Source organism: Myotis nattereri (genome assembly GCF_964212035.1).
Source record: "Myotis nattereri genome assembly, chromosome: 1".
NCBI lineage: Eukaryota > Metazoa > Chordata > Mammalia > Chiroptera > Vespertilionidae > Myotis > Myotis nattereri.
The window spans coordinates 114,041,509-114,069,301 of NC_138075.1; the positions used below are offsets into that span (position 1 = coordinate 114,041,509).

Here is a 27,793-nt window from a genome sequence, read left to right on the forward strand (position 1 = left end):
GGGCCTGCTGGCTTTTGGAATGGAACTATACCACCTACTCTCTTGAGGCTCCAGCTTGCGAATGAACTGCAGATCTTGGGACCTGCCAGCCTCCACAACTGTGTGAGCCAATTCCTTATAATAAACTATATATCCCCATCCTATTGGTTCTGTTGCTCTGGAGAATCCTGACTAATACAGATATATCAAATTATTGAGAAAAATGTGGTAACATATGAAGAACTGTAGTGAACAGTATTTCCATAGTCATAATCATGTAAACAATGACTATTTAAAGGTTCAGTTATAACTACATGGGGAAGGTGAAGGAGGGGAATTGAGGCTGGGGGTGACTGGTGTAAGACTACTAAATACAGTCACCTTACAAGAAAGAGGACTATCCAAAATGGATTCACATGGTCTAGAAATATGATAAATGCCAAAAGAAATAGCTCATGGAGTTGAAGATAGCTGCCTCTGGGGAGGGGAAAGTATTGGGTGGAATACTGTTTTTCATTATAAGTCTTTTAAGACTGTTCGATTTTTAAATTATATGCATATGTTCATAAATAAAATTTAATTTAAAAAAAAGGAAAAAGAAAGGAAACCAGATTTTCAAGACAGATCAATTAGGGTGTGATTATACATGTTAAAAATAAGTTGATTGCAGTTGGCAGTAGAGACAAACCTCCCTGCCACCTTTAACACGTGATGACAAGGTTACTTATTTGTAACCAAAAGTCTTTATGCAGTGAAGTTTGTTATGGGCTATAAACAAAACACAAAGGTACTAACTTATCTGTTGTGACCAAAATAGATATTCATATTATAATTTTCTCTGGTATATTTTCCAGGCAGTCACAGTTTTTTAAATTAAGCACTATGAACGATGTATCTCTGCTCTTGTTAGTAATCAAAGCCTGAAATAAATCTAATTACCATGCATTCAGTTTTCTTGGAATTCAATTCTTGGAAGAAAAAACTTTTGCAAGATAATTGTAAACAAGATAATTTTTTAAAGCCACCCAGCTAGTTTATAGTCATGGAAATCCCAAAGAGACACTAAGAAGACAAAAGGGAAAACAAGCCAAATGACATACAATTTCCAATGGCAGCATCGTTCATGGATTTTAAAAGTGCTCTAATGCACACAGAGCACCCAACCCACCCTGGCTGGTTTAAGCAGAATACACATTAAAAGGACAGGAGGCGGCCACAGGAGAGCCAGCTCAGAAGCTACTTAGCCAGGAGCAGAGGACATGCTGTCCCAGCGCTGCCACTGGGAAGCCCTAAGGGCAGACCCTGGCACCATCACCTATAGCTCACAGTATCCTAACATACTAATAACATGATTATTCAGCAGGGAGGGGTCATCCAGCTAAAAAAAATAGGTAAATGAATCCCATCAGTTATTCTCCCATCAGCAGAAAGCTAGAGACATGTTCTGTGACAAGGGTGAGCCCCACAAAAAAGCTGGAAAGCTTAGGCTAGGGCTGTGCCAGGCAGTTCAGAACTCTACACTCTATGATCCTTTGTTCTTAAAACAGATCATCATGGCCTGTTTTCTGAGTCAGGTAATGTCTGGAACTGCTCTGGATATAAAACATTTAATTTAAAAATATCCTCATATGCATATCCAAGAAGAATGTAAGGATATTAATATTATCCCATAACACTTATTGAGGTAGCACAATGGGTGAAAATCTTGATCTGTTGATTTATATAAAAACACTGTGGAATAATATTATTTTCAGTTTTTCTTTGGCTTCTCCAAATATTCTCTAATTAAATATCATCACAATCCTATATAAAACCCTAATATGCAAATCAACCGAACGGCGGAATGACCAGTCGCTATGACGCACACTGACAACCAGGGGGCAGACACTCAACGGTCAGGGCAGCTCCTGCGTTGAGCGTTTGCCCCCCCCCCTCCACCTCCCCCCCCCCCCCGAGAGGCAGGCGACCGGTGGAGGCCATTGGGGGACGGGGCTGGCCAGTGGGCAACACCAGGCTGCTCGCCAAGGCAGGTGCCATTGGGGGGGGGGGGCCTGATCGCCCTGCCTGCCAGTCACCCCACAGATCGGCTCTGATAGCTGGCCAGGCCTAGGGACCCTACCCTATATATTGGGAATATTCTCTTACATTTAAAAATTAAAACCTGGCAAGGCTACTCTAACACTGAAAAAAACAGGATGATGCAGCAATAACATGCATGGACTCTGGCTTGCACATTTTTTGTTCAGCCCTGATTCTGACACTTATAACTGTGTGATAAAGCGAATTACTTAACTTGTCTCTGCTTCAGTTTTTCCACCCATTAGATGGAAAAATGATACTACTGCCTCAGAAGGATCATGTTATGTACTACTTTTTATAATCAGGGCAAAAAAAATGTAGCTGCCCATACAACAGCAAGATGTCTTTCACCTGTATGAAAAGTATGGTCACTGGTGCATGCAGCATCCTGGATTGTGAGAGGGATGTCTGACTGCCGGTTTAGGCCCGGTCCCACAGTCAGACATCCCCTGAGGGCACAGACCAGGCTAAGGGATCCCTCCACCCCTCGCTGGTGCATGAATTTTGTGCATCAGGCATCTAGTATTCCTTAAGGTGATGAACCTTCCTGCATTTCCTTATATAAGTACTAGAGGCCCGGTGCACGACATTCGTGCACTGGGGGCGGGGTGTCCCTCAGCTTGGCCTGTGACCTCTTGCAGTCCAGGACCCCTCAGGGGATGTCCGGCTGCAGGCTTAGGCCCATGGACATCCCCTGAGGGGTCCTTAGCACTGCCGCGGAGGCGAGAGAGGCTCCTGCCACCGCCACTGTGCTCGCCAGCCGAGAGTCCAGCTTCTGGCTGAGCCACGCTCCCCCTGTGGGAGCACACTGGTCATCAGGGGGCAGTTCCTGCGTTCAGCGTCTGCCCCTTAGTGGTCAGTGTGCGTCATAGCGGCCGGTCGTTCTGCTATTCAGTTGATTTGCATATTAGCCTTTTATTATATAGGACAAGCACATGACACTGCTGTATTCAACCACTCAAAAGGCTACTCCTGGACTTTTCCTTGCTTCCTACATATTTCATTTTCTCTAGTATATTTTCCAGGCAGTGACAGCTTTTAGTATTAATTTATTTATGACCATGACTTTAACTCAAATATCATGCTTCTCAAACAGGAGTCTGCACATCCCTAAGAATGGTGATCATTTGTCAAAACTTGGAAATCTGAAGTATAAACTTTTAAGAAAAAAATGTGGAAGATAATCTGAAAGCAGCATAAGTTTTGAAATCTCCTCACTATAAAATTGACAACAAATAATAATAATAGGAAAACAACAATAATAAAAATAGGATGATCCCAAACTCAACATATAGCAAACAGGTCACAATCAATCTAAAATACATAGAAAGAATTTATACGTGTATGTCAAATTAAAAAAAAAATCTACCTACATGTAAAATAAAGAGTTACCACTATAGAGATACAAATGAGCCCAAACCTAACTATTTTAATTAAAAAATCTGAGTATTAACTACATGAGAAAATTTCTTGCAATGATATTAAGAAATTATAGATTTAAGCAGAGCTGTAGTGAACAGATATCTTAGAGAACCAAGATGGCTGCCGATGGGACGGCAGGCTGCAAGACAGTGCATGAGTGAGCGAACGAAAGGAAAGTGTGTGGATGTGCAGGGCATGTCTGTATTTGTGAGTGAGGGACAGCTATATTCCACAGGTCTGTTGGGGATTGGTGGACCAGGCTCCCCTGGCTGGGCAGCCTCTACTATTGCTGAAATATCTCCTGGAGCGGCTGGTTCTGCTGCAGAAGCCTCGCCATCTTGAAGGGGAGACCAGCTGTGATTGGAAGCCCAGCCTTACCTTCAACCAGGGAGACCTCAGATACCTCCCAGGACCTTACAACCACAACGCCCAGGGACCAGCTGCCTCAGTTGCGAACCCACGAACACCGAGACTCCAGCCTCCCCAACTGAGGGCACCTAAAAAGTCTGTCCAGGGGGAGACAAAGTGGTGCCAAATACGCAGACAGGCCCTGCGACTGATCACAGAGCAGATAGAAGGAACAGCTGAATCGAACAACACCCACCCAGAATTGGTGAATTAAGCACAGCTGGTGAGGCAATCCATGGACAGAAAGGTCAGATAATGCCTAGAGAAAGTCAACACAGGAGAGAGAAAGCTACACAACCAGACACCCTGAAAAGAGTGAACATGGGGAGACAAAGAAACAGCCCACATATGAAAGAAAAGGAGGAATCACCGGAAAGGAAGTAAACGAAATAGAAGCAAGCAATATGTCAGAGAAAGAATTCAGAGCAATGGTCATAAGGACACTGAAAGGGATGGGAGACAAATTCAACAATATGTGGAAGAACCAAGAGGAAATGAAGACGAACCAAGAAGAAATGAAAAATGACATCGCTGCAATAAAGAACTCAATGGAAAGCATCAACAGTAGACTAGAGAAGCAGAGGACCGCATCAGTGAGCTAGAAGACAAGTAGAAAAAAATAGCCAAGCAGAGCAGCATCTAGAAAAAATACTTAAAAAACAGGAGGAGAGCCTAAGGGAACTTTGGGACATGAAACGAAACAACATCCGCATTATAGGGGTGCCAGGAGAGAAAACTGGGCAAGAAATAGAAAACCTGTTTGAAGAAATAATGACAGAAAACTTCCCAGATATTGGGGGGAAAAACCTCACACAAGTCCAAGAAGCTTAAAGAGTCCCAAACAAGATGAACCCAAAAGACCTACACCAAGACACATTATAATTAAATTGGAAAACACCAATGACAAAGTAAGAAACAACAGTGACAATTTTGTGTCAACTTGACTGGGTCACTGGGAAATAGGGCTGTTAGACTTGGTGAGTTCAAATTCTTGCTCTCACTGGCTGTATGAGCTTGTTGACCAAACAACCATGGGCAGTAGTGTTGAAAATATCTGACTTGCCTACCCCACTGGTGCACGAATTTGTGCACTGGGCCTCTAGTCATCAGATAAATACCCAAAAGTGGGATTGCTGGGTCAAATGATAGTTCTATTTTTTTTTTATTTTTTGAGGATCCTCCATAATGTTTTCCACAGTGGCTGCATGGAATATTAATTAGTTTGGCATTAAAAAAAGAATGAAATCTTATCATTTGCAACAACATGAATGGAGCTAGAGGGTATTACCAAGTAAAATAAGTCAGACAGAGAAAGACAAATACTATATAATTTCACTTATATGTGAGATCTATAAAACCAAATAAACAAATAAACAAAACAGAAGCAAACTCATAGATACAGAGAACAAACTGATGGTTGTCAGATGGGCTGAATGATAAAGGTGAAGGGATTAAGAAATACAAAGGGCAGTTACAAAATAGTCATGAGGATGTGAAGTTCAGCATAGGGCAGTGATGGCGAACCTTTTGAGCTCAGCGTGTCAGCATTTTGAAAAACCCTAACTTAACTCTGGTGCCGTGTCACATATAGAAATTTTTTGATATTTGCAACCATAGTAAAACAAAGATGTATATTTTTGATATTTATTTTATATATTTAAATGCCATTTAACAAAGAAAAATCAACCAAAAAAATGAGTTCGTGTGTCACCTCTGACACGTGTGTCATAGGTTCGCCATCACTGGCATAGGGAATACAGTCAATAATCCTATATAATAAATAGGTAATATGCAAATTGACCATCACATCCTCGCACAAGATGGCCGTCCCCATGTGGTCACAAGATGGCCACCACAAGATGGCTGGCAGGGGAGGGCAGTTGGGGGGGACCAGGTTGGCAGGGGAGGGCTGCTGAGGGCTATTGGGCTGGCAGAGGAGGGCAGTTGGGGGTGATCAGGCTGTCAGGGGAGCAGTTAGGGATCAATCAGGACAGCAGGGGAGTGGTTAGGGGGTGATCAAGCTGGCAGGCAGAAGTGGTTAGGGGCAATCAGGCAGGCAGGCAGGCAGGTGAGTGGTTGGGAGACAGCAGTCTTGGCTTGTGAGAGGGATGTCTGACAGCCAGTTTAGTGGGATTGGGCCTAAACCAGCAGTCGGACATCCCCTGAGGGGTCCTAGATTGGAGAGGGCACAGGCTGGGCTGAGGAACAACCCCCCCCCCCCGCCAGTGCACGAAATTCGTGCATGGGGGGTTGGGTGGCAGTGTGTCCCTCACGTGGCCAGCACCCTCTCACAGTCTGGGAACCCCCCCCCCCAATCTATTGCCCCACAGAGGGAGGCACCTGGCCACCCACCGCAGCACCGCTGCAGGATAGCCATGGCCTCCCTCTTTAGGGGGATCAATCATGGGGCTCTGCAATCCATTGCCCCAAAGAGATAGGCCCTGTCCACCCGGCCGGGGCTCCGCGATGGATCGCTACCCATCCCCGGGCCCCCGCAGAGGGAGGCCTCGCCCACCTGCCACAGCCTGCTGGTTTGTGGCATGGGCCTCCCTCTTTGGAGTGATCATGGGGCAATGGCTGGGCCCCCGGTCAATCGCATCACACCTGCCTTGGCTGGTCTGGCGCCAGTGGGTGTCATAGCGTGGTCGTCCGGACAGTTGTCTACTGTTTGGCCATTCAGTCTATTTGCATATTATACTTTTATTATTATAGATATGGTTTCAGGTAGGTACTAGACATATTAGGGAAATCACTTTGTAAGTTAAATATCTAACCACTATGCTGTACATCTAAAACTAATGATATTGAATTTATACTATAATTGAAATATAAAAATAAAATTAAAAACAGAATAAAAACCACTCAATAGAAAATAAAATATTGCTCAGCTTGAGTTAACTGATCTCATCTTTGGGACTGGAAAAATAATAATAGTAGGAATCTAAGAACTAACATTTATTGAGCACCTACTAGGTGCAAGTGCATGAAGTATTTCATTTAACCTTCTCCAAAGACCTGTGAGGGGAAAACTATTACTATGCCCATTTTATTGATGAAGAATCTGAGGCCACTGGTTCCAGAGCAGGTAAATATCAGGGTCATGGTTTTAAAGGCTATTCTCCATGGGCCTAAGCCAAAAGGCAGAGAATATGGTGATGGTTGAGTATGAAAAAATAACAACTTTTGTTACCAAACAGCTTTGAAAATTAGAATAATCTATAATGCAAAAATCCCTCCTGTTAAGAAACCAAACCTATAATTACTGAACAAGAACCTTTTGTACATGCAAACTGATTCTTCAAGTGAAAAAAATCATTATCTTAAAATGCCCTAAGGCCATGAAAAGGGGATTCCACTTAACATGATACAGGCATCCATAAACAGCTGGATACTGAATTTCTATAAATCAAATACTAACTATATTTTCTGAAGGACTTCTCTAGGGTAAACATGCAGTATTTAATAAACTGGAAAATCATTTTGCAATCTGAATAGTCATTCAATAATTGCATTTACAGCAGACTCTTGACATTCCTGAGGCATACATTCAGAACCTTCTCGAATTCCCAGATTTACAAGTACAAAAACGTTTAAAGAGGCTCCCAGCTTTCTCTCAAATCACATTTCCATGGAAGGTCCCATGAGTTTCCTGTTCTCAGCCTTACACTACACACAACTTAACCATGCTTTCATATTTCACTACAGGCTTATCCCTCACTTGATCACCATTTTTCACAGAAACAAGATTTCTAATTAATGAATGAATATTATTGCGAATGCACAAATAAGTAGCACTAAAGCTATATGACCATTCTTCATACACATATTTTACAAAGCACACTTTCAGATTCATATTTCAGTAAAACTTTGTGCCACAGGCCCTCAAGGAAAGGAGTCACAAGCCTACAAGTTAATCCTAGGGACTAAACACATTTATTAAGTTTGCTTTAGCAGGGACATAGGCCATATCTATAGAATCCATTAAAATGCCACTGTTTTTATGAACCCAAGAGTTACAGAAGTCAACTGAGCATTTTGGCAATGAGTCCAGAAAATTTGATTATAGAAACATTAGCCACATGAAATCACAGGAATTTGCCTACTCATTTAAAATACCTATACTGTACTTGGTATGGTTGGGGTTGGTGAAAATTAAAGGTGGATGATTTCATTGCCTTCAGTAATGGAGCGAAGTCACAGCTGGCACAATGGGTACAGAACCCCGGCAGCTAAATCTTAAAGCACTGTGCTGGAACACTCAACCTCTGGCTGCGTCTGGACCCCTCAAGCTCCACTAACCATGACAGATGGGAAAGCATGAGTGACTGAGAGAGAGCCCTGGCGGGAGGGAGGATGCAGGGAGGGAGGGAAGGGAGAGACGGAGGAAGAGAGCAAGAGAGGGTAGAGGGAGGAAAGGAGGGAGAGAGGGAGGGAGGGAGGAGAGAACGCAGAAAAGAAAGAAAGGAGATAGAATGAAAAAGGAATTTGGCTGCTGTGAGGGGGAAAAAAGATATCATTTCAAAATATATACCATATACATTTCAGAACATATTCTAAAATACTAGTGTCAAATTTTCAAATTTATTTATACCCCTTCTTGTTCCAAAGAGGTTTTGCAGCATTTTGCTGCCAGATTAATTTTCTTAAGTTCAACTCTGATCCTGTCACTCCCTTGCTTACAAACCCCAATAGCTATCACTGCCTATCAAATGAAGTCCAATTTCCTTAGCCTCCTGTTTGAGGCCCTCCATTATCTGGCCCCATACTTCTCGCCCAACCATCTCCTGCCCTTCTTCCCTTTATACACCTCAGTTCCAGCCAAAGCACACTCTCTGTTGCTCCTAATACATTCTGTATTTTCCATCCTTGCACCTTTGCCTGTGCTGCTCCCTCTACCTGGAATGCCTTTCCTGGCATCTGCATTTCTTTATACTACGCACCCTTCCTGCCTCTGCTGAGAGGACACAATGCATGCAGAGGCATCCATAGAGGAGCTTACAACATTTATACACATGCTTTAGATACATCATCTCACGGGACCCTCACAAAGGGAGGAGGTGATTTCTTAATGTGGTCCAAGGAAGCTGGGGCTGGTTCCCCTGGGGTTGTGTTCTCCATCCACTGTCTTTCCTGCTACCCTAAGGCTATCTCTCACACAGAATAAAAAGTGGCTACATGAATCAATGCCGGATACTACAACAATCTTTTTTTCTAAGGTGATAAAATGCACCTTTCAATTCGCTTGTCTAGTCTGGAGGCAGTTTCATTTGGCAGCCCCTATGCAGCCCTCGCCAGACTCCATGGGGCAGGACAATACTGATTCAGAAGGCAGAGAGGCCCAGTGGTCCAGGGAGCCAGCTGGGAGTGGCTACCCCAGACGCCCCTCCACGATCCCCACCCGGAGATGCTATGAGATAATACACGGAAGGAGACCCATGACCACTGTAAACCTCAGTGAGTCAAGTTTCACGCCTTTGCATCCTAAGAACATTGACAAAGGAGTTTTTGAAGGTGCAACTTATCACTAAGGATAGGAGAGCAGGTTGGGAAAGCCATTTATACAACCTCCAAAGCTGGCTCAGACAAACATGGCAACCGGGTGCAGGACAAAGATCCCAACTGACTGATGGGGTCTATGAAGCACACGAAGCCGCCAATATCCACGTGCTCACTGGACAAGGACCAGAGTATTAAATGATGAGCAGTTATGTAGCCTTGAGTACAAACGAAACTTGGGTTGGATGCAACTGATACCTTCCCTTTCTAATGGCATCAAGAGGTTACATGAATAGACTGGAAGGTAAGAGGCCTCCCTGCCACTTACTCCCTTTCCTAAGTGACAGGCAGGCCGGATGACCATAGCAGAGACATCACATCATAGTTCCTGCGTGGCTTCCCCCAAACCAAAAGCCCCACTGCCCTGTTTAAATCTATGTTTAATGGGCTATTCAATTTAAATCATGAACAGTCACTGGAGCATGACTTTCTATGAGAGCTGTTTCCAGGGACTAATCCAAACTTCCAATTACTCTCTCTGGACAAAACTCAATGCAGCCCAATCAATTATGGATCATGGTAAAATTCTAAAGCAAAAATTAATTCAATAACCATGTGAAATCTATGGGTGCCCTGCCAGTCTCTTGCCCTATTGTGCTGTTGGTTCTGGCCTCACTAAATGCATGATAAGGCTTGCCTGTTTAGAGTTTCTGAGACCTGCAATGCCTGGCTCTCTTCCCTGATAGCCTGCCATATTCTGGTCTCTCCCAATGGCTGGACACCCCTCCACAGTCAGTGACTACCCTCCATAAAGAAATACCATTTGCATACAAATTAAGAGAAAAGTATTAACCAAATACAATGTAGAACTTTATTTTACTAAATTGTTCTTGTTAGCAATTACTAAATAGCAATCTTAAGTGATAAATTCTGTTGACCAGCTCCAAAACTTAATCACTTACATTTACAAAACCTCCATCTGCTTTTAGCAGTCTTCAGTTCAAAGCTAGAAATTCAGATGGAGCCTTTCCCTATTTCACTTCTGAATCATTTAAATATATCCAAACAGATGTTTGCCAACAAAGTTATATGTTGGTCTCCTCACAGAGAGTGTTGGTGGGTATTATTGGTGCAGGTTGTGATGGTGATGGAGGGGTGTGTGTGTGTGGGGGGGGGGGGGGGGGGTGCGCGCGCGCGCGCGCATGTGTCATTGGGCAACCCAAAAAGAGAGAATGATAAACTACAGATGAAAAACTAAGCACTACCAACAGAAGGGATAGCTGAACAGGAATCTGATACAATGCAGTAGTGATGACCACCTTGGCTTTGCTCCAGGAAGTTATAGAACTTGTGCCATCTTAGTCCCAGCACAAAACGGGTGGAGAGGTGTGCTTCCTTTAGTGGGCCACCCAAAGATCCGTGGACATCATCAGAGGGTGAGAATGGAGCAGTGACATCCACAGAACAGGAAAGAGAGGGAAAAGCAAAAATCCAGAAATTTCTCCTATGTGGAGAGGAATGGTTATGAACGAAAGCATTTCACCTCAGGGTAATATATATAACTAGAGGCCCGGTGCACAAAAATTTGTGCACTCGGGGGGAAAGGGGGGTCCCTCAGCCTGGCCTGTGCTCTCTCGCAGTCTGGGACCCCTCGGGAGATAACGACCTGCTGGCTTAGGCCTGCTCCCGGGTGGCAGAGGGCAGGCCCAATCCCTAGGTACAGCCCCTGGTCGGGCTCAGAGCAGGGCCGATTGGGGTGTTGGGGCGCCGCCCCCTGTCATGCACAGAGCAGGGCGGATTGGGAGGTTGCGATGCCACGCTCAGGGTAGGGCCAATTGGGGGGTTGGGGCACCGTCCCCTGTCACACTCAAGGCAGGGTCAATGGGGAGGTTGCGGGACCACCCCCTGTCACGCACAGAGCAGGGCCAATCCCGGGGTTGGGGCGCTGTCCCCTGTCACTCACAGAGCAGGGCCCATCAGAGGGGTTGGGGCTCCTTACCCTGTCACGCACACAGCAGGGTTGATCAGGGGGTTGGAAAGCTCCCCCCTGTCATGCACAGAGCAGGGCCCATCGGGGGGTTGGGGAGCTACTGCCTGTCACACACAGAGCAGGGTCGATCAGGGGGTTGAGGAGCTCCTCCCTGTCACTCAGAGAGTAGGGCCGATAGGGGAGTTGGGGCACCACCCCCTGTCACACACAGAGCAGGGCCGATCAGGGGGTTGGGGCGCCACCACTATCACACACAGGGCAGGGCCGATGGGGAGGTTATGGCTCTACCCTGTCACACACAGAGCAGGGCCCGTGGGGAGGGAGGGGTTGGGGTGCCGCACCCTGTCACACACAGAGCAGGACCGATTAGGGGGTTGGGGCGCCGCACGCTGTCACACACAGAGCCGCAGGGCGATCAGGGGGTTGGGGAGCTCCCCCGTATCAGGCACAGAGCAGGGCTGATCAGGAGGTTGGGGCGCCTTCCCCTGTCACGAACAGAGCAGGGCAGATAGGGAGGTTGTGGCCCCACCCCCTGTCACACACAGAGCCGCAAGGCGATCTGGGGGTTTGGGCGCTGCCCCCTGTCATGCTGATCCCGGTGCCAGGAGGCCTCTCAGCTCCGCTGATCCCAGTGCTGGGAGGCATATTACCCTTTTACTATATAGGATAGAGGCCTGGTGCATGGGTGGGGGCCAGCTGGTTTGCCCTGAAGGGTGTCCTGGATCAGGGTGGGGGTCCCCACTGGGGTGCCTGGCCAGCCTGGGTGAGGGGCTGAGGGCTGAAGCTCCCAACTGCTCCTTTTTTTCTTTTTTTTTATTCTGGGCCAGCTTTAGCTCTGGCTCCAGCTCTTAGGCCTCTGCTGCTGAAAGCAGGTATCTGGTTTGTTTGGGTTCTATAATTGAAACAATGTATCAACTCCAGCTCTGAGATCCTGGCTCGCTGAAAGCAGGTTTCTGTGGTTTTGTTTAGCTTCTATATTTGTAACTATGTTTCAAACTGCAGGCTCAGAGGCCGGCAAGGCAGGCAGGGAACGTTGGAGTCCTCCATCACTGAAGCAAGGAAGCCTCATGTTAGTTTCAAGCTGCCTGGCTGCTGGCTGCCATCTTGGCTGGCAGTTAATTTGCATTATCGCCATGATTAGCCAATGGGAAGGGTAGTGGTCATATGCTAAATACCATGTTTCTCTTTTATTAGATAGGATTAGTAATCTTAAAGAAATACATATCCCAATGTAAACTGAGGTACTAAGTATTAACTAGCTGTTATTGAAGCCTAGGGAAGAAGTGTCAGAATGATGTGTAAAGTTAGGACATAATGACAGCTGGGTTTGGAAGCAGGATGATTGGAGACAAATTACTGCTGCTACCTCAATTTTGTTTTGCTGCGGTAGAGACTGCATCAGATGCAGAAGGAAATACCATTCCAAAATGAAATAAACCTATTTAATACATAGATATCAGACAATCCAATTTTTAGAATTATCCTTGATTTAGTTCCTACATCTCTAGCTACACTGCAACCCTAAAAAGAATCCTTAATTCAAGGCAGGTGTGCGGAACCTTTTTTCTATCAAGGGCCATTTGGATATTTATAACATTATTAGTGGTTCATACAAAATTATCAACTTAAAATTCAGCCTGTTATATTTGGTCAAACATTTAATTAACTCATTACCTTGGCAGGGCCAGACCAAATGATTTCTTGGGCCTTATATGGCCCTCAGGCCGGACGTTCCTCATCCCTGATTTAAAGGATCACTCTTGGCACCATTTCAGTCATCCTAATGTGTTCTCTTACAAATGACAGTCAGATATTGTTTGGCTTTAACTTACATTTTAAATGGAACAAATTTTAGATATATTTTAGATATAATGTATAATGACATGTGCTCCTCATATTTATTGGCATAATTTCCCCATATTTTAAAATCAGAAGTTTTATACAAACATTTGTAGCAGGCCTAATGCAATGCTTGGCAAACTTTGTGAATTATTTAAGAGTCTCATCTCTGTTCAATAAGAATAGGAGCTCATCCCAAATTTCAAGCAACTAAAAGGGTTAATTGGCACCTCTGTCATCAGCAGGATAAACAAATAGCATGCTCCAATGCCTAGGGAACCCATTGAAGGAAACTGAAATATTCAGCAGGCCAGTGAAACCAGAACCTAGTGAAAAAATGACTACTTTCAACTATCTGAAGGGAAACCTGGACATAACTTTCAATTGGCTCCAAGGGGTAACCAGGCACTAAATAACCCTAGTAGAGGAACCAGAAGTGGCATTATAAGAATGGGGGGGGGGGCAGAGTTTAGGCAGGATGAGGAGGCAGGGAAAGCAGCCTAGAGGGGTAAAGGATGACTGCTAATGCACGCTCTCTCCCTTTTTTCCATCCACAGATACACAATATAGTTTTCCTTTTATCCTTTGCAAACAAGTCCTATTGATTCACAGAATGTTCTCAATGGGATGTCTAAGAAATAGAGACTAAAGGCACAGTTGCTGTTTAATAATTTTGGGGGAGGGACTGTACAGTTAGGGGAGAATTTCTTTGATGTATATGTAAGGGATGGGCTGAATTTACAATCTACACTAATAAAAGAGAAACATGGTAATTGGCGTACGACCGCTACCCTTTTCATTGGCTAATCAGCGAGATATGCAAATTAATTGTCAGCCAAGATGGCGGCTGGCAGCCAGGCAGCTTGAAACTAACATGAGGCTTGCTTGCCTCAGTGACAGAGGATCGTTGGAGGAAACCAACGTTCCCCGCCTGCCGGCTGCAGGCCTCTGAGCGGGCAGTTTAAGAAACACTGTAACCAATTCCCCAGACTTCAGCCAGCAGATTCGCAACATTGTAAGCAAAGGCCAGAAACCTACTTTCAGCCGCCTGGAGGCCTAAGAGCTGGAGCCAAGCCTCAAGGTAAAGCTGGCCCAGAATAAAAAAAAAAAAAGAAAAAAAGGAGTGGTTGGGAACTTCAGTCACTCCCAGCCTGAAAACAGCCCTCAGCCCCTCACCCAGACTGGCCAGGCACCCCAGTGGGGACGCCCACCCTGATCCAGGACACCCTTCAGGGAAAACCAGCGGGCCCCACCCATCTACCAGGCCTCTACCCTATATAGTAAAAGGGTAATATGCCTCCCGGCACCGGGATCAGCGTGACAGGGGGCAGCGCCCAAACCCCCAGATCATCCTGCGGCTCTGTGTGTGACAGGGGGCGGGGCCCCAACCCCCTGAGCAGCCCTGCTCTGTGCCTGATAGGGGGGAGCTCCCCAACCCCCCCCCCCCCACGAGCCCTGCTCTGTGTGTGATGGGGTAGAGCCATAACCTCCCCATCGGCCCTGCCCTGAGTGTGAGAGTGGTGGCGTCCCAACCCCCTGATCGGCCCTGCTCTGTGGGTGATAGAGGGCGGCGCCCCAACCCCCTGATGGGCCCTGCTCTGTGTGTGACGGGGGGTGGCGCCGCAACTTCCCCATCGACCCTGCCTTGAGTGTGACAGGGGACGGTGCCCCAACCCCCCAATTGGCCCTACCCTGAGCGTGACTGGGGGTGGCATCGCAACCTCCCGATCCGCCCTGCTCTGTGTATGACAGGGGGCGGCGCCCCAACACCCCAATCGGCCCTGCTCTGAGCCTGACCAGGGGCTGCACCTAGGGATTGGGCCTGCCCTCTGCCACCCGGGAGCAGGCCTAAGCCAGCAGGTCGCTATCTCCCGAGGGGTCCCAGACTGGGAGAGGGCACAGGCTGGGCTGAGGGACCCCCACTCCCCCCCGAGTGCACAAATTTTTGTGCACCGGGCCTCTAGTCTATAATAATAAAAGCATAATATGCTAATTAGACCGGACATCCTCTGGATGACCTTTCGGATGAAGCAGGGGCTGTGAGGGAAAGCCTGGGTCCTGGGTGCCAGAGGGAAACCCAGGTCCCGGATGCCAGAGGGAAGCCAGTGCTGACAGCTGGGGGAAGGAAGGCCTACTCTTGCACAAATTTTGTGCATTGGGCCTCTAGTCCTATATAATAAAAGTATAATATGCAAATTGACAGGTCAGTGGGGGGCGGGGCTGGCGAGCAGGCGGCGCCGTCCCCTGATAGGTCCACTGGTCGCCTCCTGCATAGGGCAGGGAGCAGGCCTAAGCCATCAGTTGGACATCCTCTGGGGGCTCCTGGAATGCGAGAGGGCACAGGCCAAAGTGAGGGACACCCCCCCCCCGCCCCAGTGCATGAATTTTTGTGCACCAGGCCTCTAGTTTAAATATAAATTGCATATGTGTTGATTACTTTCTAGCTCTAAACCCTCTAACTCTAAAAAACTTCTTGGTGTTGGCCCAATACGAATTTCTGGATGTCTATGCAAGGTGCAACACAATATCCCGACCACTCCCACAGTCACATCCCCACAATAAGAGACCACTCTGCTCAGAGGGTGACAGAACTGTGCAGCAGGGACTAAGACAGAGTCCCCAGACTGCCTGGAAAAGTCTTCACAGTCTTGATGTAAAATGCATCTGTTTGTTTTGAAAGGAAACAAAATCGGTCACGGTTTGGTTAGGTTTGGTTACACAGAGGGAGAAATTCTTCTGTAGCCCCTAAGGCGAAGGACAAAGGACTGTTCTCAGCTCATCAGGCTGTGATCCTGTAACTTCCCATTTAATCTGAGTCTTCTATTTTATTCTGTGACCTCGGTCAGACCACTCAAGCCTTAGTCCCTGCATCTGTGGAACAGGAGCACTGCAGGACATTTGACCTTGCCCATCCTGGCCAGGCATAGGAGGACTGAGGCAGTCTTTGTAGAAAGCTGAGCTTCTTGAAAAAAAAAAAAAGAAAAGAAAAGAAAGCTGAGCTTCTTGGAAGAGAGAAACTACAGAATTGAGTCTCATTATTTCATATTTTGCAATGGGTTTAAGCTCTATGCTTGGTTTTAAATATTTTAAATTATTCACATTTAGACTAATCTGCTTATTAGATGTTGAAATATATCCTGAGGGTTTTCTTTACTAATGACCTAGAATGACCCTTGTTCAAGTGCCAAGAAAGAAATTGCTTTTACACTAATCACTTACACCTCCTAGAATACCCTAGAGCAGGGGCAATTTTTCCTCCAAAAAAATCTTTACTTTTCCAAATCCTAAATTTCCCAGTGAAAAGACAGAGAGAGATGTGTAATAACAATGGCTCCATCCTCCATTCTGCTTACTCTTCAGAGAGAAAGAGAAACTCAAAGTACATGAGAATATGTGTACTTCACATACATAATCCCAGCAGGGAGCAGGAGAGCTAGACTAGGCCAGAGGATTATGGAAATCAGGAGGATGCAACAGAATCATTAGCAACCCCCTTAACTTCTCCCTGAGGTCACCTCCTGACACCACAGAACCTCAACCTCTCTCAAGCCCCTGTGTCAATGCACACTGACCAACCTGCATTATACCAGCGTAACACTTGGGAGCAAAGGGGACCCACACAGTCACATGCCTTATATCTACAAGGAGGCCTAACTGTAGAAATCTTCGGAAATGTAAACACGACTAGAAGAATGAGTGATACTTATATGTTATATTCCAATTCCAATAATCCCTCTAAGGCAGTGGTCCTCAACCTTCCTAATGCCACAACCCTTTAATACAGTTCCTCATGTTGTGGTGACCCCCAACCATAAAATTACTTTCGTTGCTACTTCATAACTGTAATTTTGCTACTGTTATGAATCACAATGTAAATATCTGATATGCAGGATATATTTTCATTATTACAAATTGAACATAATTAAAGCATAGTGATTAATCACAAAAACAATATGTAATTATATATGTGTTTTCCGATGGTCTTAGGCAGCCCCTGTGAAAGGGTCGTTCGACCCCCAATGGGGTCATGACCCACAAGTTGAGAACTGCTGCTCTAAGGTGTTAAGAAGCCTTGTGAGTCTCCTGATGAAATGACAGCTGACAAGCCAGGAGGGCTGCCTGACTTGTCATTCACCAGTTTCTGTCATGGACATTGGTCACTTTGGGCCATCCAGGATCCACTCTCACCTCTTTTGATCCAGCATCTGGATTTCCTTTCTGAGAATTAATTCTCCCCCTCTGCAAGTATCTTGGAGGGAATATCAAGCAGGACCCCCAACCTGCCTCCCTCAGCCAAGGGGCAGGCATGTGACACAGGCCAAACCAATCGAACTCTTATTTCCAGGGCTTTGAATCTTGGATGGAGAACCCCATTGGAAATTATCCCCTACAGCAGTACCATGCAAGTCAGACCATCAGTTCTTTCCACCTGGACCCTCAAAGCTTCCTCAGCTGCTGTCCTTCACCATGCCTGGTTCTACATACTTCCTGTTGATTCTCTGAGCTACTGGATATCCTCCCAATAAAATCCTTTTATGTTTGAATTAGACAAAATTGGTGTCTGATTGCAAACAAACAAACAAAAGGAATGCTAGCTATTATGAATGTCCAGCTTGCTTCCTCAGATTCTAAACCTATCTGACAATTTCTAGGCCCAAAAAAGCCCTATGATCCTTAATGATTCTAAAAAATGACATGATGCATGAGTCTATTTTCCCTAAAATTCTTTTGTTCCTCTATGGTTACTAAGAAAGAGTACCTATCCTATCAAATAAAAGAGAAACATGGTAATTAGCGTACGTCTGTTACCCTTCCCATTGGCTAATCAGCGAGAAATGCAAATTAACTGCCAGCCAAGATGGCAGCCGGCAGCCAGGCACCTTGAAACTAACATGAGGCTTGCTTGCTTCAGTGACGGAGGAAACCAATGTTCCCCGCCTGCTTTGCCGGCCTCTGAGCTTGCAGTTTGAAACACAGTTACAAATATAGAAGCTAAACAAAACCCCAGAAACCTGCTTTCAGCAAGCCGGGATCTCAGAGCTGGAGTTGATACAGTGTTTCGATTATAGAACCCAAACAAACCAGATACCTGCTTTCAGCAGCAGAGGCCTCAGAGCTGGACTCAGAGCTAAAGCTGGCCCAGAATAAAAAAAAAAGAAAAAAAGGAGCAGTTGGGAGCTTCAGTCACCCACCAGCCTGAAAACAACCCTCAGCCCCTCACCCAGGCTGGCCAGGCACCCCAGTGGGGACTCCCACCGTGAAGGGTGTGTGACCAGCTGCAAACAGCCATCATCCCCTCACCCAGGCTGGCCAGGCACCCGAGTGGGGACTCCCACCCTGATCCAGGACATCCTTCAGGGCAACCCAGACAGCCCCCACCAGTGTACCAGGCCTCTATCCTATATAGTAAAAGGGTAATATGCCTCCCAGCACCAGGATCAGCGGAGCCACGAGGCCTCCTGGCACCGGGATCAGCGTGACAGGGGGCAGTGCCCAAACCCCCGGATCGCCTTGTGGCTCTGTGTGTGACAGGGGTAGGACCACAACCTCCCTATCCGCCCTGCTCTGTTCGTGACAGGGGAAGGCGCCCCAACCCCCTGATCAGCCCTACTCTGTGTGTGACAGGGGGTGGTGCCCCAACTCCCCTATCGGCCCTACTCTGTGAGTGACAGGGGGGAGCTCCCCAACCCCCTGATTGGCCCTGCTCTGTTCGTGACAGGGGAAGGCGCCCCAACCCCCTGATCAGCTCTACTCTGTGTGTGACGGTGCGGCGCCCCAACCCCCCATCACGGGCCCTGCTCTGTGACAGGGGGCGGCGCCCCAAGCCCCCTGCCCCCACAGGCCCTGCTCTGTGTGTGACAGGGTAGAGCCATAACCTCCCCATCGGCCCTGCCCTGAGTGTGAGTGGCGGCGCCCCAACCCCCTGATCGGCCCTGCTCTGTGGGTGATAGAGGGCGGCGCCCCAACCCCTCACCCCCACAGGCCTTGCTCTGTGTGTGATGGGGTAGAGCCATAACCTCCCTATCGGCCCTGCCCTGAGTGCGACAGTGGCGGCGCCCCAACCCCCTGATCGGCCCTGCTCTGTGTGTGACAGGGGGTGGTGCCCAACTCCCCTATCGGCCCTACTCTGTGACAGGGGGGAGCTCCCCAACCCCCTGATTGGCCCTGCTCTGTGCGTGACAGGGGGTGGCGCCACAACCTCCCCATCGACCCTGCCTTGAGTGTGACAGGGGATGGTGCCCCAACCCCCCAATCGGCCCAACCCTGAGCGTGACTGGGGGTGGCATCGCAACCTCCCAATCCGCCCTGCTCTGTGCATGACAGGGGGCGGCGCCCCAACACCCCAATCGGCCCTGCTCTGAGCCCGACCAGGGGCTGTACCTAGGGATTGGGCCTGCCCTCTGCCACCCGGGAGCAGTCCTAAGCCAGCAGGTCGTTATCTCCTGAGGGTTCCCAGACTGCGAAAGGGCACAGGCCTGGCTGAAGGACCCCTTTCTTCCCCCCAAGTGCACAAATTGTTATGCACCGGGCCTCTAGTATATATATAAAAGGCTAATATGCAAAGTGTCCCCTTGGGAGTTCGACCAGGAGATCGGAAGTTTGATCACTCTTAATGACGTGCGCTGACCACCAGGAGGCAGTGCGGAATGAAGGAAGGCCCCACCGGGCAGCTGGCAGCCAGGGAAGGGAAACCCCGGCTGGCAGCTGGAAGGCCCCAATTATCCCTGATTGCTACCTGTGCACAAATTTCATGCACACCTAGGGACCCTATCCATGCATGAATTTCTTGCACTGGGCCTCTTGTTTAAAATAAAATAGGGGAGAAAAAGGTGGGTGGGAAGGGCAAGACTTAGTTTGGTATCTCTGAACCTACTCTATCCTAAAAGAAAAGATGGAAAATAGGCATTTTTCTTCCTCTGGGAGAAAGTATATTATTGGTTCCACATGATAAATTTACACTGGTTCTAAATGTCAATTTTAGGAACTGGAGAGGCAGAGAAAGAAAAAGATTAATGGCCTTTTTAAAGTATAATTTATATATAATAAAATACATAGATCACAAGTGTACAGTTTGATAGGCTTTGACAACTGTATACATCTGTATAACAACCACATCAATCACATACAGAACATTACCATCACTCCAGAAAAGTCCATCATGCCCCTTTCTAACTAAGCTTTCCCCATTCACAAAGACAAACATTATTCTGATTTCCATTAGCATGGCCTAGTTTTCCCAGTTTTAGGACATCATATAAATGGAATTAGACAGTATGTACTCTTCTATCTGGCTTATTGTGCTCAATATAATGCTTCTGAGATACAGCCAGCCTGTTTATCAGTAGAGTACTCTTTTTTATTGCGGAGTAATACTCCACTGTATGAATGTACCAGTTTGTTTATTCAGTCTCCTCTTGATAAATATTTGGGTTGTTTCCAGATTGGGACTATTATTTAGAAAAAGAAAAAGCTGTTGTGAATAACCTTAAGTCCTCTTTATGGACATACTAGAGGCCCAGTGCATGAAATCTGTGCGTGGGAGGGGGGTTCTTGAGCCTGGTCTGCACCCTCTTCATTCTGGGACCCCTCGGGGGATGTCTGGCAATTGGACATCCCTCTCACAATCCGGGACTGCTGGCTCCTAACCATTCACCTGCCTGCCTGCATGATCACCCCTAACCACTCTGCCTGCCGGCCTGGTTGCCTCTAACTGCCCTCATAGCCCCTAACCGCCTCTGACTTGGCCCCCGCCACTGTGGCTTTGTCCGGAAGGATGTCTGGAAGATGTCTGATCTAATTAGCATATTACCCTTTTATTAGTATAGATTAGTATAGATGATTGCTTTCATTTCTTTTGAATAAATGAATGTTTGTTAAATGTTGAAGAGTCTTTCTTAAGTAGCTTGCAGAAAAGCAATAATATACTTGCTCCTGGAAGGGAAAAAAATGACTATTTTCCATCTTTTCTTCTAGGATACAGTTGGCTCAGAGATATCATTCTATTAACACTGTATTTCTCTCTAAAAACTTCATTCTCTCAATCTATAGACATCCTCATTTCTCTACCATTCTAAACAAATCTTTCTCTTTCCCTTTAACCTAGCCAAAACTCTGACTAAGCCTTCTTCGTGGCAATTTTTAAAAAGAAAGCTAGCTATACTCACTGATTACTCTCTTTATGTTCTCATCGGTAATGTTCCCAACAGCCCACTCTAGTCTTATTTTCTCAGTTCTCATTCTCCCCTTGACCTCTGCTCAGCTGTACTGACTGTGGTGCCCCTCCCTCTACTGAGAAAAGCTAAAATTTAATTACTCAGGTAGTTTTTACAATGAAGACAGGTACATAAAGACTCATCTTAAATGCTCACACCGTACAGATCCTTCTCCTGACTACCATACACATTGCGTGAGAGTAGAGATTCAGTAGCCAAACTCTGGGATTTGAACTTGGCTCTTTCACTGACCACCTGGGTGACCTTGGGAAAGTTATTTAACTATTCTGTTGCTCTGTTTCCTCTGTAAAATTAGGCTGATAATAGTATCCACCTCACATGGTTGTTGTGAAGATTAAATGAGTTAGCATTTGCAGCTGTGTCTGGCGTGTAGCAAACACTCAACAAATACAAACAATTTCTGGGATCTCACTTGGACCTCATTGTGGTATATATAATAAAAGAACTTTGTAAACCACAATATTTTATTAACATAGGAAATGCTGTAAGGCAGTACAATGCCTTGGTGCCCTCTCCCCTCCAGCTTTCTTAATGGTTGAGCCTCTTTCCGCTGCTTCTTTAATGTGGACATACTCCAAAGCTCCTTCCTTGATCCTCTGTCCTCATGATTGTTTAAGGACTTATCCTTCTCGGTGGTTTGAATTATGACATCAAGGTCAATAACTTCAAGTATAGGTCTACAACTCTAAAGTCTATCCCTTAAACTTCAGTTTCCATCTCCAACTTCCTGCTGAGCATCTTGTTACCACTCATTCAAATTCAACACGTGTAACACCAAAATCACCGTTTTGTTTTCACAAAGAGGTTGCCTCAGGATCTTGCTCCTCATTGATACACTCATATGCTAAGTAAATGTAGCCTAGTCTTGCCAAATATTCCCAGGCGTGTATAAGAGAGCTTAAGAAAGAATCATGAGGGTATTATTGAAATACTTCTCTTGTTTCCCTAAGGCTTCCCAGTACACTCTGAAAGGTCCATGCAGGAGGGGTGTACTGGGGGAGAGAGTTCCAAGTACCTAGGAATGAAGCTGTTTCATTAAAACATGAACACTCTTGCCCTGGCCAGTGGCTCAATGGTTAGAGCATCAGCCCATGCACCAAAGGATCACAGGTTAGATTCCCAGTCAAGAGTACATACCTGGGTTGCAGGTTCAATCCCTGGCCCCAGTTGGACACGTGCAGGAGGCAACCGATTGATGTGTCTCTTTCACATTGATGTTTTTCATTGATGTTTCTCTCTCTCTCTCTCTTTCTCTCTCTCCTGCCCCCCTCCCCACTGCCTCCCTTCTACTCTCTCTAAAAACCAATGGGAAAAACTATCCTCAGGTGAGGACTAACAACAACAATAAAAATGAACCTCCTCATCCCAGGTTCACCAGCACTTGAACCTAAGCCTTCCTCCATCATGTACCACACTTTTGATAATAATTTCCATATTTTTTTTCGGCATCCTTGCCCCATACCCAGCATGATGTCGTGCCAGGGCAGACTGCTGGACTGGTAGAGGAATCAGCAGCTTACCTGGGCACCTGGAGCACATTCCATCTCTGTACCTCAGAGCTTTAATCAAGAGAAGAACTTAATCTACTAGTAAGTGGCTCAGAGCCCTGTGGCTCATAGAGACTGTGGCACCTTCCATATCCCCTGCAGCAAAATCTACTAATTTTGCAAGCAGTCTAATAAAAGTCACGTGGACTTAGAGAGCAGGCATGCAGGAAGTTCTGTCAAAGCGTCCTGCCTGTGCTAATTGTTAGGACTGCTCATAGATATTCCATTTTCTCCTCCTTCAAGCATATGTGGGATGGTACCTCCCTGCTGCACTTGAAGTTAAGTGTGACATGCACCTTGCTTTGGCCAATGATATGAGAGCAGAAGCTTTAAAAACTCGTGCCTGATGCACTTGCCCTTTCCCTGTCTCAGTGGAAGCATGAGTTAAGATGCCGCTTCTACCAGCCTGGATCCCACATACTTCATTACATATGGAGCAGAGCAAGAGACAAACTTTTGTTTGTGGAATCGATAGGATTTGGGGGTTCTTTGTTACTGCAGCATAAGCTTGTTACTCCTGACAGATACAATGGCCCTATTCATTCGACAAGATGACAACCTCCCATTTCTGACCTAGCCTCACCTCTGACTTTTAGATTTCCACTCTGTTCAGTTCAGTCTCAGGGTTCCTTGGTGCACTTAAGCTACCCAAACCTTGGTTTATGGTTAAGACCTGCTGCTGTATAGCCCACAGAGACTCAGCAAACCCTGGACTCTAGTGCTGCCCAAACCCAATACGCTAGGCATGGAAACAGGCACAATTTCCCCCAACTGCAGCACCTAGTCTTCCTATTAAAGTTTCCCATCCTAGCTAAGTTGACCATATAAATTTATTGCCAAAGTGTTTTTGAGAGTGAAAGGGGAGTGGGATGACAGGCTTAGTCAGGACTGTTCTAGGGAAATAGGGATGCTTCAGTACCCGAATTCTACTCTGTCATCTTCACAATAGAGGTCTGGGGCTGTGAGAAAAATTCCTACAGGCCTTATCTGAGGATAGATCACCATTCCCAGGAAATGCGATTAAAGGCCTAAGAAAAAGCATGTGGTGAAATTAATGTGTTTATCAGAGAGTGGACTCTGCTTTGACTATTGCATGCGGCCTCAGACCACATGGGTGCAGCTGTTTCCCTAAGTAGGCACATGCAAATAGCAATAGACATCCAAACAAAACCAAGAGCCCATGCAAAATCCAGCCATAAAGTATGAACACCCTGCAGAAACATTAACAGCATCTTCCTCCCACAGGTCAGCCTGGGAGTCATTTCAGAGGAAGAAGGACAAAATCAAGAAAACAATCTTAGCAGCAAAAGTAACCATTTAAACCAGTGGTTCTCAACCTTGGCTGCACATTAGAATCACCTGGGAATCTTTTAAAAATCCTGATTTCCGGGCCTCATCCTTCGGAAATTCTGTTTCTTTGTTATGGGGTGGGGCCACAACATTAGTAACAAAGAAACAGAATTTCCGGAGGATGAGGCCCGGAAATCAGGATTTTAAAAAGATTCCCAGGTGATTCTAAGGTGCAGCCAAGGTTGAGAACCACTGATTTAAACAAAGCCACTGTTGATGCAACTTCTGTGGCCACGGGCCCCTCCTCTACTAGGCATGTGAAACATTAAATGTCAGTACATATTTTTAAAGAATGCTGACTTCTCTAGTTAAAGTAACACATTGTAGAAGACAGCTGATTTCTCTAATCTGCTGCTATTCTGCATTTTTCTTTACTTTATGAATCATGAGGATTCTAATTGGCTCATTCAAAATTTCAGTGGTCAGGAAGTACAGAAGATTCTGTTTTTCAGTCTGTCCCAATCCCCACTTCCCCGGGGCTCCACATTAGGTGATACGGATCCCCAACCACAGGGTTGTCACATGACCTTAGCTAGCCCAAGTACTCCCAAGCCCCAACTCAGGTTCAGAGATGGGAATATGAGCCAAACAAGATCACAGCATGTTTTTTCTGGGATTGAAACCATCTCTGGGTATCTTAGATTTCTAAGCTGCCATACCATATTACCACAAACCGGGTGGTTTACAACAATAGGAATTTATTCTTTCACAGTTCTGGAGGTTAGAAATTCTAAAGCAAGGCAGTGGCAGGGCCATGTGGGTAAGAATCTTTCCATGACTCCTCCTGGTTTCTGATGGTGCCAGCAGTCCTGGCTTGTAGCCATATCACTCTAACCTCTGCCTGGGTTGTCACATGGTCACATCTCCCCTCTGTCTCTGCCTGCAACTTCACAGGTGTGCTCCTTTCTATGTGTGTCTCTATTCTCTTGTCTTTTTACAAGGATGTCCATCATACTGGATTAAGGGCCCACGCTACTTCAGTAGGTCCTCCTTTATACTTACATCTTAATTACATCTCAGACCCTATTTCCAAAAGAGAGCACAGTCACCGGTACCAGGGATAGGACTTCCATATATCTTTAGGGGGGATGCAAATGAACCCATAACACGAAGTGAGAAAGAGCTTCTCCCACTGACTGCCATGTAAGCCTGCCCGCCCACCTGAGAAGTAAACAGAACCAAGAGATGGAGGAAGGGCCCTATGTTATTCAATTCCTGGAATGCATCTATGTCCCAAGCCCAGTCCACTTCTTGGATTTCCCAATAACATGACCAACAAAATGCCTTTCTTATTTAAATGCATTTAGAATGGATTTCTGACACAATCAAGAGTTCTAATTAATACATCTACCAATGAACAATACTATATAAGGTTATATCAAATAGTTTTCCATAATCTAGGTGGGGAAGAGAGGGTGGGATATATACTGGCATGAGCAATAACTGTTGAAATTAAGTGATGGGTATATAGGAGCTTATTTTATATATATATATATATATATATATATATATATATATATGAAATTTTCTAAAATGAAAAGTTAAATCAAGGGTTAAAAACAAATTTCCCCAAGACTCACACTTAAAGTCCAGCACAACTTTGGAGCCTGCTCTCTTTGTGATGGAAAGAAACAGCTCAAAATTTAACACTTCTCAACCCAAAAGCCACAGTAACATCTGGATTTCAACAAAGATAAATGGTTCTGGGACCCAAAGCAGCACTGACAAACTCTACCAAAATCAGATCTTCTGTCATTTTGAAACAGCAGGAACCTTGGTCTATGGACAATGCCTGCCTATCACATTTCATCTTTGGAAACAGCATGCGAGGCTCCTCTCCCCCGACAGGAAAGCCAAACAAATGTTAACCCTGCATTCCTGCAGTTTTCTTAAGCCATCACACCAGCCCCTGCGGCAGAAACCAAGGAAAAGGGGAACTCCATCCTGCTCACTCCTCACAACCTCAGTTTGAACCTCATGCTCCAACCCATACCCCTCAAGCCCTGTCCTGTCCCACTCACCCTGCCTCCTCAGATTCTGCTTGTTCTATCAATGCCTCACCCATCTGCTGACGGATGGTCCAGGGATCACTTGAGCTAGACTACCTTTGGTGAAGACCTCTGTAGGCTCCCCTCTGCCCAGGGGTCATACTTCCTCCTCTATTGCCACTTTGGTCAGGATGACCAATTCCTCCAGCATCAACCTGAAGGCAACAGGGTTAAAAAAGCAGACAAAAATAATTCCTACAGACAGGGCAGGGTCTATTCTTACCTTCTGCAAATGGTTCCCATTCATAAAAGCGGCCCATGAATGGCTTGTTGTTGTAGGATGCACACTGTACCTCCCGAATACTCCTACTGCTTTCTGGACACACCTAATAAAGCAAATAGTAAATACGCAATTAGTGTCCACATATATCTTTCTGTAGCCCCAGTCAAATCCCGGAAGACTTCTCCAACTTTAAATACCAGTCCTCTTATACCGAAACCAGGACTTGTGAGAATTTGCTGATTTTAACTCCATCAGAAATTTTAAATACAGATTCCAAGGCTCCACTCCAAGTTTACTAAATCAGAATCTTTGTATGGACACTAGATTTTTAGCAGGCTCCCCAGTTAAGTTTCGGAAACTGAAAACTACTAACCTAAACCTTCTGCTCCTGACAAGTTGGTCTGCTCACTTCCGAGGTCATGCATTTCTGTCTTTGGTCATGCCATTCACGTGCATGGCTTAATATTCTCAGCAAACATGTATAGAGAAAGCCCTTACCATGGGCAGCCACTGCTTTAAACATGTTACACATGTTGACTCATTTAATCCTCACAACAACCAATGAGGTAGATAGGAGAGTTTGCAGACTCCTCACAGATGAACAATCTGAACATGGAGGAGCCACACAGCCAGCGAGGACAGAGACCGGATTTAACTCCAAGCAGTTTGGTCCCCACCAGGCTGCATCTCAGTGTCCTCCCCACTTGTCTACATTCTGGTCTAAAGTCTCTCCACCACCTAGTGAAGGACCTCGCAACCGTTAGCATGCAAAAGCCTCACCCAGAGATCTCCCGGGAAATGCAAATTCCTACATCCCTCTCCCAAGGCTTATCTTTCAGTAAGACTGGGATGAGATCCAGAATCTGTATTTACCTAATTACCCAGGTGATTCTGATACTCTCAACTAGTCAAAGAAAATATCCAGCTCCCTATGGCTTCTTTCTTATTTGTAAATACTACAAAAGAGCAAAGAGTGACATAAAATAAATAAATGTGAAATAAGATAGTAAGATCAGAATCTCTCATCCAAATCATGAATAAAGTAAGATCAAGCACTTTTTAATATATATATATTAATGATTTCAGAGAGGAAGGGAGAGGGAGAGAGAGATAGAAACATCAACGATGAGAGAGAATTGGCTGCCTCCTGCACAACCCGTACTGGGGACTGAACCCAC

General features: G+C 45.9%; 1 protein-coding gene across 1 annotated transcript in view; it reads right to left on the minus strand.

Annotated features, from left to right (window-relative positions):
• Positions 1-27,793, minus strand: part of THSD4 (thrombospondin type 1 domain containing 4) — a gene marked incomplete at its 5' end in the record, with an annotated part of 579,672 nt that overhangs the window by 443,973 nt on the left and 107,906 nt on the right. Inside the window, one exon of the mRNA XM_081084939.1 lies at positions 26,616-26,718. Within this exon, the coding sequence (XP_080941065.1) occupies positions 26,616-26,718 (103 nt within the window). The remainder of the gene's footprint in view (positions 1-26,615; positions 26,719-27,793) is intronic.